The sequence below is a fragment of the Ovis aries genome, chromosome 3 (genome assembly GCF_016772045.2).
Source record: "Ovis aries strain OAR_USU_Benz2616 breed Rambouillet chromosome 3, ARS-UI_Ramb_v3.0, whole genome shotgun sequence".
NCBI classification, from domain to species: Eukaryota; Metazoa; Chordata; class Mammalia; order Artiodactyla; family Bovidae; genus Ovis; species Ovis aries.
Genome location: NC_056056.1, coordinates 162509709 through 162526154, shown reverse-complemented (window position 1 = coordinate 162526154; position 16446 = coordinate 162509709). Strand labels below are relative to the sequence as shown.

Below are 16446 nucleotides of genomic sequence, written 5' to 3'. Positions count from 1 at the left end.
CCCCACCCCTCCTCTCCGGCCCTCCACTAAAGGCCGAAAGGTCCCCTCGCCAGGCCGGAATGTAGAACCAGCCCTGGCCCACGCCACCCACTCCAGGCCGCCCCGGGCCACTCAGAAGTGCAGAAGGGTGGGCGGGGCCGAGGTTTTGGACTAGGGGGAACCTTGCTTCTGGCCAGCCGGCTCGCTTCCCGCCGCCTCCCCCCACCCTCCTGCATTTCCTCGGGGCCTAGTGCCGCAGGGCCGGGCGCTCAGAGCCCCCGCCTGTCCGCCCTCCCAGCCGTGGGCGGGAGTGTAATGGGAACCAGATGGAGCTGGGAGAAACAAAGGGGGTAGGGAGTGGGTTTCGGAGAGGGGTAGGCTCCTCGAAGGAGCTCCTCCCTCCCACTCCTCGGTAGGGAGCCACGTTGGACACACTCGGCCTGCTGCCCATCTAACTCTGGACTCTTGCGGGCCAAGTGCCCTAACAGACGTCCCTAGAAAGGGTATCCTCTCTCTCCCAGGGCTGCCACAACAGTTTCCCAGGAACAGGTCCCCATCCTCAGCAAATAGGGTGCGACGAGTAGAGGAAGGCGGGGTACCCCTCCCATGCCTGCCTGACCTGTGCGCCAGCAAAACCCGTCGCGACTGTAATCGACGCGCGTCTAAGTGGTAGCTTCTAACAAGCCCCGCCCATTCCTGTTTCCCAAACTTGGACGTGGACTCCAGGCCAGGATGGAAGGGCGCCTGGGTTTCCGAGAACTGCCTCTTCAAACAGCTCCTTTAGGGGCTGGGAAAGTGCGTTTGGAGATGGAAGAGACTCCTGCGGAGCCCACGCTCACAGACCTGCCTTAAGCGCACTCTCTATGGGAGTCAGACGCACGAAAGGAGACGCGCACCCCGAGTCTCCAACAACTTTTCCCGGCTCACTCCTAACGTTTACAAGTACAGCACCGCGAGGTTCAAGTGTGGGCAGCAGGCGTCCGCATAGCTGTTTAGACGCGTGTGCCCGTCCTTTGCGCTGCTCGGTGTCTTTGTGTACCTGTGCGTGGTTGTGAAACTCCGCTCTCCTCTCGGAGGGGAAGGGGGAGTGGGAGTAAGAATGTCGCCGGCTGGGCGCTCACGTGGGTACGTGGGCGCGGAGAAGGCCGGCTGTGCATCCGGCGTGGGCGGCACGGAGCGACCTCGCCCCGCCCGCTGGATCCCCAAGCCCGCCTTCCACAGCCCGGCCTCGGTCACCTCAGTCTCCAACTCGGCGCCCCGGGCTGAGTCCCCGCCCCCGCCTCCATCTCCACACTCCTCCCCTCCCCCCAACATCTCCGCCTCTCTCTGTCTCTCCGCCGCGGCGTCTCCCCGGCCCGGCGGAGAGACCCGGGCGCCCGCCCCCCGCCCCCGGCCTCCGCCCCCGGCTCGGCCCACGCCCTCCGCCCGCCCGGCAGCCAGCGCTGCGCCGGGCCTCGCTCCCCGTGCGTCCTGCGGGGGCGGAGGCGCGGAGAGGCGGCAAGCGCAGCCGGGGAGGGGGGGGCAGAGGCACAGACAGAGGCGCGGAGGCTCGGAGAGAGGAGACGTGGAGGGAGGGACGGAGCCCGGACAGCGGCGGACACGGCCTCGCGCGCGGGGAAGAGCGCAGCGCGCAGCAGGCGCTGAACGCCGGGCACTGAGAAGGGCACCCCGGGTAGTCTCCAGCCGTCCATGCACAGAGCTGCCTCCCCCACAGCCGAGCAGCCGCCGGGCGGAGGGGACAGCGCCCGCCGGACTCCGCAGCCCAGACTCAAGTTAGTGGGCAAAGGGAAGCGGCGGGGAGTGGAGATGGGTGGAGCTGGACTCGGGAGAGGGGTCCGGAGGGCGGAGGTCGAGGAGAGGACGAGGGGAAGCGGGACGGGGGTGGGGGGTGGAGACTGACGGAGAGGGGGTGCGTCTTCGAATTAGGGGGCCCTGAGAGCAGACAGAGATCTGATGCAACTGGAAAGACTAGAGAAAGAATAGTATCTAATTCTGCATTGCCCGTTTATTTGGGGGGCATGACCTGGCATGTGAGCCCCCTGCAAAGAATACGGGGGCTCCCAGGCGGCAGGGGAAGCCCTGGGGCTCTAGCTGACAATAGTGCCGGCGGAGGGCCGCTCAGCTGGCTCAGCGCGTCATTGGTACCGAGCGCGCGGCTCCGGGATCCGGGATAAGCCGGCGCCTTTGAACCAAGAGAGCATCAGAGGAGCTTTGCAGACGCGGGGCAAGCCTTAGGCGTCTGTTCATTTCTGTAGCTTTATTTACAGAGTGGGGAGGGGAGTTTCGATGTGCAACCCCTCCCTCAAGAGGCCTTGAATCGCTCCCCCACACTTGAAGATGTGGGTGGAAAAATGAAGGAGAGAAGGGTAGGCGGGAGGCCCCCCCCGGCGGTTTTCGCCCACAGACGCTACCACTGTGGGAGTGTGTGGGGGCGCACCGGGCCCCAGAGCAGAACAATTGAGGCACCCCTCCCCTCCCCCGTGCCTGAGCTGAAGGGATGGCCCTACCTATGGAGCAGGTGGGAAGGTCACTGCTGGGAGAGGGACCAACTGAGGGGCCCTGGGCAGTCTGGAAGGTAGGGGAGGTCCTGGGGAGAGAGCAAGAAGGTGCAAAGAATGCCTAAGCCGTGCGAAAAGCTGAGCAGGGGTGGGAAAAGGGAGCAGAGGATGGATGGTCTGCCTGGCTCACAGTGAGAAAGGGCAGGGGAAGAGGCCACACCTTTCCTGCTCAGCCACATGAGCAGGATGCCACCAGGGAATAAAGCTGGCCAGCAGTGGTCCTAGTTTCCCCTGTAGGGAGGACAAGGGTCCTATGTTCACCTCAGCGTGGACATTAACTTTGTATTGTTAAGACTGTTAGGAGTGTAGGGTGGAAGGTGAGGATGGTGCTCTGGAAGAGACATTGGTCCAGCTAATCCAGGGGTGTACTGACTGGCCTCATACTCATGGTCTCCTTGCCCCAGACCACAAAAGTAAAAGCTGAGGATGGGGGAGCTTGGAGCCTTTGACTCCCACAAAGACCAATCTGGCTTCTGGTACTTCTAGCCAGTCTGGGATAGCACTGCTGCTGAACAGTGGCTGGTTCGCCTAGTCTGTGCTCAAGTCTCAGCAGAGAGAGCATTCAAAAGAGGGGAAGAGAAGCAGGCAGGAAAGAGAAGACAATTGTGAGGATGGGTTGGTACCCAGCAGGGAACTTGCACTGACTGTCCCCCCCAACCTTGTGCGCCTCCTTCCCAGGCCCAGTTCCCGAGCCATGGCCCTGCCTCGGACCCTGGGGGAGCTGCAGCTGTACCGGGTCCTTCAGCGTGCCAACCTTCTTTCCTACTACGAGACCTTCATCCAGCAGGGAGGGGACGACGTGCAGCAGCTGTGCGAGGCGGGGGAGGAGGAGTTCCTGGAGATCATGGCGCTCGTGGGCATGGCCACTAAGCCCCTCCACGTCCGACGCCTGCAGAAGGCACTGAGAGAGTGGGCCACCAACCCAGGGCTTTTCAGCCAGCCTGTGCCTGCAGTGCCTGTCTCCAGCATCCCACTCTTCAAGATCTCTGAGACGGCAGGGACCCGGAAAGGGAGCATGAGCAATGGGCATGGCAGCCCGGGGGAAAAGGCGGGCAGTGCCCGCAGTTTTAGCCCCAAGAGCCCCCTTGAACTTGGAGAGAAGCTGTCACCATTGCCTGGGGGCCCTGGGGCGGGGGACCCCCGGATCTGGCCAGGCCGGAGCACTCCAGAGTCTGATGTTGGGGCAGGAGGAGAAGAGGAGGCTGGCTCACCCCCGTTTTCCCCACCAGCAGGGGGAGGCGGCCCTGAGGTGACTGGGGCTGGGGGCCTGGCAGCAGCTGGGACTGGGAGTGGTCCAGATCGACTGGAGCCAGAGATGGTGCGCATGGTGGTGGAGAGCGTGGAGAGGATCTTCCGAAGCTTCCCGAGGGGGGATGCTGGGGAGGTGACATCCCTGCTGAAGCTGAACAAGAAGCTGGCACGGAGTGTGGGCCACATCTTTGAGATGGACGATAACGACAGCCAGAAGGAAGAGGAGATCCGCAAGTACAGCATCATCTACGGCCGCTTTGACTCCAAGCGGCGGGAGGGCAAGCAGCTCAGCCTGCACGAGGTGAGGGCCCCAGCCTACCAGGATTGCCTGGGACATCTAGAGCTTGACCTGCTTACCTCTGAGAATCCTCACATTTGCCGAGTCTGTTTCATTGCCCCATGACCAGGACCCAAAGTCCTGATCCCCTCCTCCACCAACCCCAGCTGCTGCTGTGCTTCCCTGCTCAACTGAGGGGGATGCAGAGACACAGGCAAGAGGCCAGCTGTCCAGTTCCATGCCACCCAGGACCCCACAGGATTGGAGGAGGTCCCTGGCATTCATAGGAAGCTCTGGGTGCTGCCCTCTGTCTTCCTCCCCCAGGAAACTCCTGGTAGTGTCAGTAACCCAACCAAGCATCTGATGGATGGTCTCATTTGTCTGATGGAGAAGGGGCGGGAGGAGGTCTGGGCAAGGGTGAGTCAGGATTCTGACTGCTCTGGTGGTCCTCTTTACAGCTGACCATCAACGAGGCTGCTGCCCAGTTCTGCATGAGGGACAACACCCTCTTACTGCGGAGGGTGGAACTCTTCTCCCTGTCCCGCCAAGTGGCCCGAGAGAGCACCTACCTGTCCTCCTTGAAGGGTTCCAGGTGAGACCCCCTTCTCTAGGTTCTTCCTCTATCAGATTCCTGTGCCTAGGAGCTGGGTCACATCCTGCCTTCCTGTTCAGGTGCCTCTCATCCTGCTTCCCACCCGCCTTGCTTTGACCAAGTCCACATGTGTGAGGTCCGGCCCCTTCTCCACTTGTCTGAGGTCTGGCCCCTCCTCCCATCCATCTCAGACCCCCTCACCCCCTGCAGCAGTGGCGCCTGAGCGGGGTATACCTGCTTAGCTAGCTTCTTTCCAGATTCTGGAAACAGTGCATTTTAGATTCTGTGTCTGCCACGTGTCTCTCCCCAGCCTCACTGTCCTTGTCCTTCTTCTCAATCTTTGCAGGCTCCACCCTGAAGAACTGGGAGGCCCCCCACTGAAGAAACTGAAACAAGAGGTGGGTTTTCCAGGGCAAAGATCGGGGGTTAGGGCAGCCGTCCCCAGCCCACTCCCTTGCCAGTCCTCATTTCCTTATTTGGGGCATCCACAGGTTGGAGAACAAAGTCACTCTGAAATCCAGCAGCCTCCTCCTGGCCCTGAATCCTATGCTCCCCCATTCCGCCCCAGCCTGGAGGAAGACAGCGCCAGTCTGTCTGGGGAGAGCCTGGATGGGCACTTGCAGGGTGAGTATGTATCACAACCATTCTTACTGTGGGGGTAGAGGGCACGGGAGGAGGGCACCAGGAGGCAACTGCCTGGAGCAGGGTTGGGAGGCCGGCCGGATAGGGGCCAGTGGACCTGGGCCTCTGGGCCTGGCTGTGTGGTTGAGGGTGGGGGTTCTGTTGCTGTGGTCCCTTACCTGACCCGTGCCCATGCCCGCAGCTGTGGGGTCATGTCCAAGGCTGACGCCGCCCCCTGCTGACCTGCCTCTGGCATTGCCAGCCCACGGGCTGTGGAGCCGCCACATCCTGCAGCAGACACTGATGGATGAGGGGCTGCGGCTAGCCCGCCTCGTCTCCCATGACCGCGTGGGCCGCCTCAGCCCCTGTGTGCCTGCGAAGCCGCCTCTCGCAGGTGAGGCAGCAAGCAGTGCTGTCCCCAAGCACCCCACTACCCAGGCCCCACACAGCAATCCTGGTGTCCTGGGGCCAGCTGGGAGGAGGAGGGCAGGATGGTGGGGCTCCAGCCAGCAGGCCTTGAGTTGGGGAGGGGGGCCCTGCAGGGCTGTTCCCAGTAGGGAGAGTCCAACCCTTAATCTGTGAGGGTGAAGCTAGGGGAGCAGGGAGACAGAGAATAGGGGACAAAGGGGAGCAGGAAGAGGAGAGCCACCAAGAACGGAAGCTTGGCTGGAAGTTGTGCCAATGCAAGAGGGTGGAGCAGGCGAGGAGCTGGAGTGGGGTTGCCAGCTGGGAACTGGAAGAGCCTGAAGGGGAAGGGGGATGCTTTGTGTGTGGATGGGGAGGGGGGCAGGCAAGTAGGCCGGCAGAGAGGGCTGGGCATCGGCTGGGCTGAGAGTGACGCAGCAGCCAAAGCCACCAACCCTAGCTTGGTATTTTTAAACTGTGCGTGGGTGGGAAGTGGGGGTGGGGACTGAAAGAGGGGGGCTCTTCTTGGAGGAGGAGCTGGGAGGCTGACTTCCTGTGTTCCCCCTGTTTTGGCTTCTAAGAAACTTGGGGGGCCTGGCAAGGTGGGTGGGGCCTGGGAGGAGGCCAGGGAAGAGTGGGGGTGGCAGAGCCTGGGGATGGGGGAGGGGGAGAGGTCAGAGCCAAGCCGCCCCCACAGCTCCGACAGAACCAGAAATTCCAGCAGAACGGAGGCGGGAGAGACAGAGAAGGAGAGACACACACAGAGAGAGACAGAGAGCTACACACAGCCAGAAAGAGTGGGGGGCGCACACACTTGGGTATGGAACCCCGGCCCCGCCCGGACAGGAAGTGGGCCGGAGTCAGTAAACCGAGCTCATCCTCGCAGCCTTCTCCGCCCCATCTCTGTGTTCAGCCACCTCTGTGCGACATCTACCCCACAGCCGCCTGACCTGGCCCTTCTCCCTGCAGAGTTCGAGGAGGGGCTTCTGGACCGATGCCCAGCCCCAGGACCGCATCCTGCGCTGGTGGAAGGTCGGAGGAACAGCGTGAAAGTGGAGGCTGAGGCCAGCCGGCAGTGAGGGGCGGACTGGCGTCCTCAGACCCCAGGCTTCTGGCTCATACAGACCCCTCCACTCTCACCCTGGCTTCTAGTCACGACCCTGGATCCTTCCCCTGCCCTTCTCCTGCCTCCCCCACTGCCCCATGGGCATAGGACTATGGGGCTTCAAGCAATAACGAGCAGGGGCCTGGTCAGAGGACACAGGGAGGGAGCACGGTGCCCCCTCCCCCTTGCCTAGAGCAAGGAGGCGAGAACTCTGCCCCCAGGGCACTTGGGGTCCCCCTTCCCCTACCCAGCACACTCCCATTCTCTCTAGTTTGAACCAGTGACATGAGCAGTTGGACTCAGTTTGGACATGGGGGAAAGGGGGACTTCTCTGGGAGGGTCCAGCAGCTAAAAATAGAAACATTTTCCCCCAGATCTGGGGGCCTTGGGACACTGGACATGCTCCTCCCCCTCTGCCCCCCCATTTTTGTGCTTCTAGTTTGTTTCTTTAATTTAACAAGTGCTGCAGTTTGCCCCCGACCCCCGTCTCCCCCCCAAGTCCTCAGCGTTCTCTCCTTCTTGCCCTCTCTAGGGGGTGTGGGGTCCCCTTCACCGGCCCCCTCGGGAGGCCTGGGTGGACTCAGGGTCTCCCTCAGCTGGGGGCTGGGCCGCAGCACCTGTCTGAGCAGTTAGAGCGTCTTTCTTTTCAGATCGTGTACAGTAGATTATTTATTTTGTTATTTTGAAATAAAATTTATTTTATGGCTTAGGATCTCTGACCCCCAAGATGGAGAAAGGGTGGCATGGGGTGGGAAGGTGGAGGGAAGCTGGCTGTGGGTGGGGGAAATAGAAAAGAAGCAGCAGGTAGGGCCCCTAGAACATCAAGGGGACCACACACCTGAGTCTGGACCCCAAATTCACACTCTGCCTCCGGGCAGGACTGGGGTGGTGAGCCACCAAAGCTACAGCCTGATACGCAGATGTTGCAGCCACGTAGACCCACGTGAGCACAGTCATGCCCAGAACTGAGTACGTTTGGGTTAGCATACGTCCAAGAGGCCAGCATACTCGCTGGGGTCTTGTGTGCAGTATCTCATACTTGCTAACTTGTGTTGTCACACAGGCAAAGTCAGAGAGATCAATGTTCTATGTAGCCATACAACTAACATGGGTGACATCCATGTATTAACATGTCCCAAGCGCACATGCTTTCACCTGGCTGTACATAGACGCAGCCCTTGTACTTCTGCACAATCACACACACGTATCCTAAAGCCTGCAGCTGACTGACAAGAATCTGGAGCTGGTTGGGACTTGTTTTTTTTAATCTGGGCAAAAGCCACATCTGTAACCAAATGTACAGACCCCACCCTACCTCCCTCCCAGGGTCTCCTGAACTGCTTCCCATCTCTCCAGGGCTGGGGCCTAAGCCCATACTGCCATCCTCAGTCTGTGGAGCAGATGTGTGCATGTGTGTGTTTCCACCCGTGAGTGGTGAGCCCCGGCTTGGGGCAGGCAGAAAAATCCCCCCCTGCCCGCACCTGTGCTCTTGTCCAGCCCTCTTCCTGCTGAGTGCCATCTTCCAAGGAGAGCTCTGTGTGTGTGTCTGTGTGTGTGTGTGCGTGCGTGTGCTGCCTGTGCAGTCATGTTGGGGTGTGTCTCACTTGGAACCTGAATTTCCCTTCCACTATCTGGGAGGGAAAGGGCAGGGGTGTGTTGGAAGGGAAAGAGTAGGTATGTTCCACCCAGTGTACCTTCTCTTGGCAGTCTTTTCCTTCTGAGCAGGGAGTGGGTGGGGAGAGGAGGACACACCCTCCCTCTCTGCTGTTGGGCAGGAGCAGGGGCAGGTGCCCAGAGCAGGCCTGTGGGGGCAGGAGAGCGGTCTCTCTGGGCTCCGCCTCCAGCTGGGATCACCAACTGGGGTTAGCCCTTAGGTCCAGGTGGGACATTGAGATCCCAGACTGCCCGTAGGGGGAGGGCTGCAGGAGGGGTTGGGCTCCCAAGGACCCTCCCCCTGACTCCCCTTGTCCCTCCAAGAGAAGCTTGGTAAGGTCCTGTTCAGTGGGAGGCAACAAGGGCGGGAACATGTCTTCACGGACCCTGCAGGGAGGAAGTGGAGAGCCAGTGGGATAGGCATGGTACCCACACCTCAACCCCCCACCCAGCCTCCACCCCCAGGCTGACACTCACCAGGTGCCTTGAGGGAACCCTCCCACCGGCTGGTTCAGGCAGCTATCTTCTGCCATGGTCACGTCTGAGCAGAGCAAGGGTTCAGGGCTGGACACGGCATGATCCTGAGGTGGGCACGGCAGCAGGCCCCTGCCAGCCCCAGAGAAGTAAATGAGGTGGTGGTGGGGGTCAGGGTGGGGTTGAGGCTCGGAATGAATGAGGAGCTTGAGCTCAGGATAGGGGTGGGGGTGGTCACTCACTGCGGGTGAGGTTGGTCAAAGGGCAGGCTCATCTGGCTCAGGTTGGGAGGCATTGGCAGGTGAGGTCTGGAAGCAGGAAGGGGAGGGCACAGTCAAAGGAAAGCTGGACCAAGGCAGCTGTTGCAAAGTCAAGCCCATTGAGTAAGGAAACTATTTCCAGTTCCTCATCCTGACGGCATCACCTTGGGCAAGTCATTTCTACCTGTGAGTTTGGTCCTCTTCTCTGTATAAATGTTATTATATGCACTGGGGACTGGAGCGGGGGACAGAGGAAGGATAGATTAGCTAATATCTGAACTTTGCTGGTTCTAAGGTCCCACCTCTACCTCAACTCCTATGAGGGGAAGATGTCCTGCCTTGACTGAGAGTCAGTAAACACCTGAGTGCTACCTGGAGAACAAAAATGTCTATGCCACTTCCAGGCCAGAAAGATAAATATATACAAATCAAGGTAACAGAAAAATGACAGTAGATTTCAGAGGCAGGAGACAGAATACTAATACTTGCATAGCTCTTACTAGGAGCCGGGTTCTACGTTTAGCTTTATGCATACTACTAACTCAAATTAACCTTCACAATAATCCTGTGAAGCAGGTATTATTATCATCATTATTCCATTTTACAGATGAGGCATCAGAGTTAAGTAACTTGCCCAAAGTCAGCAAGTGGTGGAGCTAGAATTTGAACCTGGATCTTAACTATTAACACCTCAATGGAGTGGACAGAAGAGACACAGGTGTTGGCTTTTTGCCACCCCTTTCTCATTGAAGAGCCTCTCTTCACAAGTGCCAATCCCCACTGCAGGGGGTGACCCAACCCATTCCCCAGAGGTGACCCCACTTACTCCTGGAAGGCTGGCAACATATTGACTGATTCTTCCCGGGGGAGGGCTGGATATGAGGGGATGGAGTGAGAGCGTGGTGGGTACACTTGGGGCCTAGGGAAAGAAAGCAGACTCCTGAGGCCAGCCCTTCTCCTGGATACTCCCAACCCCCTACCCAGGAATCCTGGGGCTTCCCTGGGGGCTCCATGGTAAAGAATCCTCCTGCCAATGCAGGAGACATGGGTCCGATCCTGTTGCATGAAGATCCCCATGCCATGGAGCAACTAAACTTGTGCAGCACAACTATTGAGCCTGTGCTCTAGAGCCCACGCTCCGCAACAAGAGAAGTCACCGCCATGAGAAGCCTGTGCACCGCAACCAGAGAGGAGCCCCCACTCACCTCAACTAGAGAAAAAGCCTGCCCAGCAAGGAAGACCCAGCAGAGCCAAAAATAAAATAGGCTTTCAAAATTCTGTTTTTAAACGAAAGTTGGGGGATCCCTTTCAAGCAAAGGAAATTCCCTACTTCAATCCCCAGGGCCAACTCTCCCCATGCCCATGCTGAATGCCGGCTGGCACAGACCACTCCCAGTTCTATCTCTGAAGCTTCTTACACCATATCTGGGCCAAGCTGCAGGTTCATGGAGGAGTCAGGGGCCATTCCAAGATCGTAAGAGGGCATCATGGTAGGCATTTGGGGCTCTGGGGTGGGAAGTGGCTGGTCCCTGGAGGAGGGGAGGAGGCATGTGTGACTGACCAGGGGTTGATGCCACACTTCCTGCTTACAAGTAAGTATCAACCCCACTCTCCGTCCACACCAGCACACTCACCTTTCCACAGTCATCTTGATTGTAGCTGGGACATAACCCCTGCCATCCTTACCCATCTGTTCAGCTATTGTGGGGAGGAAAGGAGAGCCATGGAATGCTTCCGGGTTAGGGAGGAAGGGAGCTGGAAAAGGTGAGCATGGATGATGGGCAGGGTCCAGAAGCAGGGAAGTGACAATGGAGGAAGAAGTCAGGGATGACACACAGCAGGTGTGGTGGGGGTAGCCAGGAGCAGGGAGGAGGCGGACCACAGAAGGAGTCAGAGCTGCCAGCCCCGGCTCACAGCTCACGTTTGTAGTGGCTCCGGAAAGCCTCATCCTTGGGTTTCTTGGGGTAGAGGTTTTTGAGCTGAGCAAGGTCCCGGATTCGGTCCCCAAGTGAGCGAATGGACAGGTCTTTGGCAGAGAATGGCTGGATATTCTCTATCTGTGGAGAGCCTAAATAAGGAATGAGGCCATGAGTCCCCTCTGTCCAGACTTGCTTCCCCTTCCCCAACCTACCCCGATGGTTGGACTCATTCTCAGTCTACCAGGGCAAGGAGAGGAGGAGCTGGGGTGAGGGTCCCTCCAGTCCCCATTCCCACCAAACTCCAAGTGAGAAGGTAGAAGTTTAGGCCACAGAAGGAAGAAGAGAAGTTGAACCTAAGGAAGAACTTCCTGAAGATCATGGTTGGCATCAAAGAAGGCCAGGACCTTTCTCAGAAGAAACCCCTGAGGGCACAGGCACAGAGGCAGAGGACTGGCGGGGGTGACCTCACCATCCTGGCCTCGGATGACGTGGGCAATGGTGATGCCCCCAATCTCTGAGTCACTGAACCGAAGGAGGAAGGTTCCATCAGGCTCGTTGAGAAGAAGGCTAGTGACGTACTGTTTGCTGATGAAGCCGATGATCAACCTGGCCAGGATGAAGGAGATGATGTGGGTGGGGGTGTAGCGTGTGGAGCAGGATCTGGAGGCCCAGATCCTCAGGTTACCAGGGGCAGGGACTCACCGGTCTGACCAGTAGCTCCGGAGACAGCGTTTGGTGAGATCCAGGACACCATCAAACCACTGCCAAAAGGTGAAGCCACGACCCAGCAGGATCTCCTGTGGGCAGAAGGGAGCCGGTGTGAGCAGGAGTGGGCCAGAGCAGGAGTCTGGCTAGGCCAGCCACTGGGCTGTGAATACCGACATGACAGAGTCACAGGACTGAGGGGCCACCCTGCACCTGAGACCCCATCAACGACAGTGGCCAGCACTCAAGCTTCCCATGTGCCAGGCACTAGTCCAAGCTCTTGTCATAAATTACTGTATCCAATCTTTACACATCTATGGATAAAGATCCCATGAGTATCCCATCTTACAGATGAAGAAATGAAAACCTAGAAAGATCAAATAACTTGCTTCTTTCACAACCAGTGAAAAGTAGAGCTGGGATTTAGTCCAGGAAGTCTGGGCTGGGCCCCCTCATAACCACTGTGCTCCACCCCCTCCAGAATGAGGCCTGGCGGAAGTGGTGTCCAGAGAAGGCAGCTTGCAGGATGTAAGTGTCCTGTTCCCTTTGCTAACACATCCTCTGGTCGTGTGGGCTTTTCTTTCTTCCTTTTTTTAAAAAGAGATCAGTACATGACAGCTTTGACTCAGCTGGTCTTCAACCAAGACACCCAGACCTGCATTGTTCCCTGTTTTTGTAACAGATCCAGTCCTGAGCCACCTATTTTGGGTGCTGTAAAATGTAGTAGCTAAGAGCAAGAGTCAGAAATAAGGCCTCACTTGCTAGGAGGCCTTGGAGAAACTACTTAACACCTCTGAGCCAGTTCATCCTCTATAAAATGGGTGTAATAGTACCTACCTGAAAGAACTCTTGTGATGGTTAAGTGAGATAGCATACATACAGTGCTCAAGTACAATTTGGCATATACTAAGCTGTCAACTCATGGTCTGGTGTTATTGCATTTCTCCCTGTGGGATTTCATCCTGGTTTTTGCAATAAGAACTATTTTCCCAATGGGTCAAAGTCATTTTGAATCAAAGCTGTGTTTACACACAATCTGGGTGAGTCATGCAAATCACTAGCAAAAGGGAAGACAGAGGGCCCCCAGACAAAAGCTAGGGGGATGCCAGAGAGCCAAGGGGTTTTCCTGCCTGGGCCAGGGCAGAGGCCCTCCTGATGAACGTGGCGGGGCACTGTGAAAATCCTAGCGGTTGGTCCCTGGGCAGAGGTTGGGAAGGCCCTGAGTGCCCCAGGGATGAAGAGCTTAGGGGTGGGAGGTCCAAAGGGCAGGGGAATGACCTTGTTGAACTGTGACCAGGACACAGAACGGTGCTGGAAGGCCTCCATACTCAGGCTGCTGTCACTGAAGATCTTCTGGGCCAGGAAGAGGAAGTGCTCTGGGAGTAACCCCCGGTTGGTCCCCACTTCAGCCATGAACTTGAGGTTCAGAGTTTCACACATCTTCTCCCAGGGCACCCGCTCAGCCACCACAAAGGGCACGCGGTCCTGGGAGGGGAGGGGAGAAGGTGAGGGAGCCTCAGGCTGACATAGCCATTCCTTCTCAGAAGGGCCTACATCCTCCCCCCCTTCCCAAGACTGTCCCTCGCCAGCCTTGTCCCCCTGAGTCTGCCCAAGAAAAACGGTGCTTTTCCAACAGTAGTCTAAAGTGCCACCACAGAATCGGTGCTAAGATTGGCACAAAAGGAGGTCAGAAGGACAGAAACAAGTCTCTGAGAAGGAGTTATGGCCACTCTCATGCGGACATACCAGCCACCCCACCAGCCTACACCCACCCCTCAGGTTATAGCCCTTCCTTCCCCCAACTCCGGGTCTTGCCTCACCATCTCAGAGAAGGCATTGTCCCACAGGATGGTGGCTTTGGCGTTATTGTCTTGGTTGCCGTGGACAATGACCACCAGGGGCAAAGACAGGGCCTGAAGCAGGTGAGGAAAGGGAGCTCTTGGTATTGGGGGACAAGGGGCCTCTGCAGAGGGCTGGCTCTGAGGGTGCCCAGAAGCTCCTGAACTCCCACCACATAGTTAAAAATTCATGGTGTGTGATCAAGTGCTTTCTGAAGCTGAATTATGGCCTCCCTGCTGAGACGTGGTGAGGAGTCAGTGCTATAGAGTCAGACCTCCAGGTTTCAAATGCCAGCTCCAACATTCAGGAGCTGTGTGACCCAGGCTAAGTAGTCAATCTCTGTGTCTCAGTGTTCTCATCTGTAAAATGAGGCTAGTAAGAATAACTCCCTCATAATGTTAACTGTGCAAACCCTGCGTGTGTGTGCATGCGTATGACTTAAAACAGTGCCCTGGTCTAAGAAAAGTGCTTCAGTGCCCTAGCCATCGGCATGGCTAAGGAAAATAGTTCTTATTGCAAAAACTGGGACACAATCCCACAGGGCCACATGCAACAACATACACCGTCATTCCCTGGAGTGTGCACTTGAGTTCTCGTCCTCCCCACTCCCCCTGGAGCCCCAACATGCGTGAACCCCAGACCCACAGGGTACATGGGATTCATGAGGAGTGAGAATCCAGGCCTCGGTGTGTGGCCGGGGCACCTGGGACCCAGGCTTACCTGGAGCTGGATGGGGAGTTTGTTAGGGCCGAGCGTGAGGCTGGTGGAGAAGAGCACAGCACACTTCTCCTCGGTGACAGACTCGGTGCCCTTCCGCTCACACCGCTTGATTTTCTTCAGAAGCTGGGGGATGGGGTGAGGGCAAGGAGGATGAAGGCAGAAACTGCGTCTCCTGGGCTCCCCACACCCTCTCGAGGACACTTGCCTGGCCTGAGGATACCCGCCCACTGCTCCCCAAAGGCCTCTCACCAGGTTCTTGAACAGCGCAGAGCAGCAGTTCCCAGGAATGCTGTTCTCCAGGGGCACAGTGTTGTTGATGATTTCCCCGGTGCTTTCTCTGCCAGGGCAAGTCAGAGAGGGGCTCATTCTGACTGGCCCAGGAGTGGCAGGAGCTTGAGTCCACAGGTGAATGGCCTAGACTCTTAATCCCTAATCTCCATCTCCCTACTTGGGTTCTTGAGGGAGAAACCCCCATCTTAGCCAAATCAGGACGCTTCCACCCCATTCCAGCACTGGTGGGTCCCTCCCCATCCTCTCCCTTGATGGTTATACAGGGCCCCCATATCCCACGGCCCTCCCTCCCCGTCATCACCCAGCCCCCTTCACTGTGCTGGTCCCCCAGGCCCCTCTGGCCTCCATCACCCCCTCAGGCCCTCTCCAGCCCTGGCTTACGCTCCAGCTCCAGGCCCCTGGGGCATGCTCAGCTCCCTCGCCTGCTTCTCCGTGACCATGTCGGCCCTGACCAGCGGAGGCTTAGCTGGGGCCCCCAGGAACCGCAGGCCCAGCAGGAATCGAACCCCAGCCTGGAACTTGGTCTGAGTCTTCAGAACCTGGGGGGGCTGCTTTTCCACCAGGAAAGAGCTGGGAGGAGTAAGGAAGACACAGGGAAGTGAACAGCTGGGTCCCTCTGGGCACCGCCTCCCCACTAAAACTCTGACCCTCCTGCTTCCTTGGGGTCTGCTCTCCACCAGGCAGGGGGTCTCATACCTGGTGACGAGTGTGCGCAGGACTTCATCCAGTCGGCTAATCAGTGCTGCCCGGGTCTTGGGATCAAGCTCCCCACCAGCTGCCCCCACCTCCTGCTGCAGCTGGGAATAAATGTCCACCAGGCTCTCACACCTGGGGCCACAACCGTGGTCAGGGGGCGCAGTCTTCCAGCCTGCTCCCGGCCCAGACTGCCCCTCACCCCTCAACCCAGGAAGAAAGCAGGATAGTGTGTGTGGAGGGTTGGGGATGAGCAATGTGTGTGACTGCAAGGCATCGGGGCTGAAGCGGTGGTGGGACATGCCTTGGCTCTGGGGCAAGGTTCCCGCTCAGTGCCTGGAAGCTCTGTGGAAATGAGCTACCCTTTCCCTAGGGGTCTGATACCCAGGTCCGAGGCCAGCATGCATGATGCTTTTGCGCACATTGAAAGATGTCCTGCCCAATAAACCAAAAGGATTCCCAGTCCTCTGGGCATGGAACTCGAAGAAAAAAGTATAGGTTGGAGGAATGTCTGTCTGCTCATGCTGGGTCAGCCTGGTGCACGTGTGCAAGACAGGACCCCTGAACAACAGTATGGGTGGCTCTGCTGGATCTGGCTTCTCCAAGTCTTGGCCCACCCCGAGACCCTCTGGCCTGGCCTCTCTCTCTTACACCTCCAGCAGGGAGAGCAGGTGTCCACCCCCAGCGCATCCCGCTTCCCTGTCAGCCCTGCCCCCACCTCTCTTGTAGTGGAGCCAGGCTCTCCTCAAAGGGTGCGCCATTCCCTGCCAGCTGCTGTTGCCGCTTCCATATCTGGATCCTCTTCAGCACCAGAGCCTGAGCAGCTTCCAGCTCGCCAACAGTCTCCTGCAGCAGCGTGACCAGGGCCTGTGGGCAGGTGGGGCCTGAGCCGGAGCCACACGCTTCCTCTTTGCCCAGCTCTGGAGGGTAGGCCTCCCTTTCTCACCTCTCAGAGGACTACTCACCATCCCTCCACAGATCTGAGACCCTCAAAGTCTGCACTTTGAGCTCAGTCTCCACGTCTCAGTCCATGACTCACCTCACTTGGCCCAGTCCCGTTGGCAGGCGTTTCTATCAAGCTGTGCAAAGACACTGAGGGTAGGG

The 16446-nt window shown here is 58.1% G+C and overlaps 2 protein-coding genes across 8 annotated transcripts in view; one reads left to right on the top strand and one right to left on the bottom strand.

The window, feature by feature from the left end:
* Window positions 1-1510: 1510 nt before the first annotated feature.
* Window positions 1511-7500, top strand: NAB2 (NGFI-A binding protein 2). 2 transcript variants are annotated; one of them, XM_015094788.4, is made up of 7 exons: window positions 1511-1751; window positions 3216-4089; window positions 4524-4657; window positions 5004-5055; window positions 5149-5281; window positions 5481-5672; window positions 6653-7500. In XM_015094788.4, the coding sequence occupies exons 1-7, from the start codon at window positions 1669-1671 to the stop codon at window positions 6760-6762; spliced, it is 1578 nt and encodes a 525-aa protein (XP_014950274.2). In that variant the 5' UTR covers window positions 1511-1668; the 3' UTR covers window positions 6763-7500. The 2 variants fall into 2 exon arrangements, with proteins under 2 accessions (XP_014950274.2, XP_027823372.1); XM_027967571.3 differs by lacking the exon at window positions 5481-5672.
* STAT6 (signal transducer and activator of transcription 6) overlaps window positions 7457-16446 on the bottom strand; it is a 13722-nt gene continuing 4732 nt past the window's right edge. For 4 of the 6 annotated variants that reach the window (XM_027967568.3, XM_027967569.3, XM_027967570.3 and 1 more), the window contains 17 exons: window positions 16382-16434; window positions 16061-16209; window positions 15346-15477; window positions 15031-15219; window positions 14608-14695; window positions 14359-14481; window positions 13620-13712; window positions 13078-13284; window positions 11797-11891; window positions 11564-11700; window positions 11097-11243; window positions 10810-10873; window positions 10594-10704; window positions 10002-10094; window positions 9158-9223; window positions 8919-9047; window positions 7457-8828 (listed from right to left, as the gene is read on the bottom strand). In XM_027967568.3, the coding sequence (XP_027823369.1) occupies window positions 8639-8828; window positions 8919-9047; window positions 9158-9223; window positions 10002-10094; window positions 10594-10704; window positions 10810-10873; window positions 11097-11243; window positions 11564-11700; window positions 11797-11891; window positions 13078-13284; window positions 13620-13712; window positions 14359-14481; window positions 14608-14695; window positions 15031-15219; window positions 15346-15477; window positions 16061-16209; window positions 16382-16434 (2066 nt within the window). In that variant the 3' untranslated portion in view covers window positions 7457-8638. The remainder of the gene's footprint in view (window positions 8829-8918; window positions 9048-9157; window positions 9224-10001; window positions 10095-10593; window positions 10705-10809; window positions 10874-11096; window positions 11244-11563; window positions 11701-11796; window positions 11892-13077; window positions 13285-13619; window positions 13713-14358; window positions 14482-14607; window positions 14696-15030; window positions 15220-15345; window positions 15478-16060; window positions 16210-16381; window positions 16435-16446) is intronic. The other 2 variants (XM_042247046.2, XM_042247047.2) reach the window with 2 other exon arrangements.

Excerpts from the sequence above, each read along its gene's own strand:
- NAB2 (XM_015094788.4), top strand. The coding sequence starts at position 1,669 with ATGCACAGAGCTGCCTCCCCCACAGCCGAGCAGCCGCCGGGCGGAGGG. Across the intron at positions 4,090-4,523 it reads AGCAGCTCAGCCTGCACGAG|CTGACCATCAACGAGGCTGC; the intron begins GTGAGGGCCCCA and ends TCCTCTTTACAG. Across the intron at positions 4,658-5,003 it reads TCCTCCTTGAAGGGTTCCAG|GCTCCACCCTGAAGAACTGG; the intron begins GTGAGACCCCCT and ends CAATCTTTGCAG.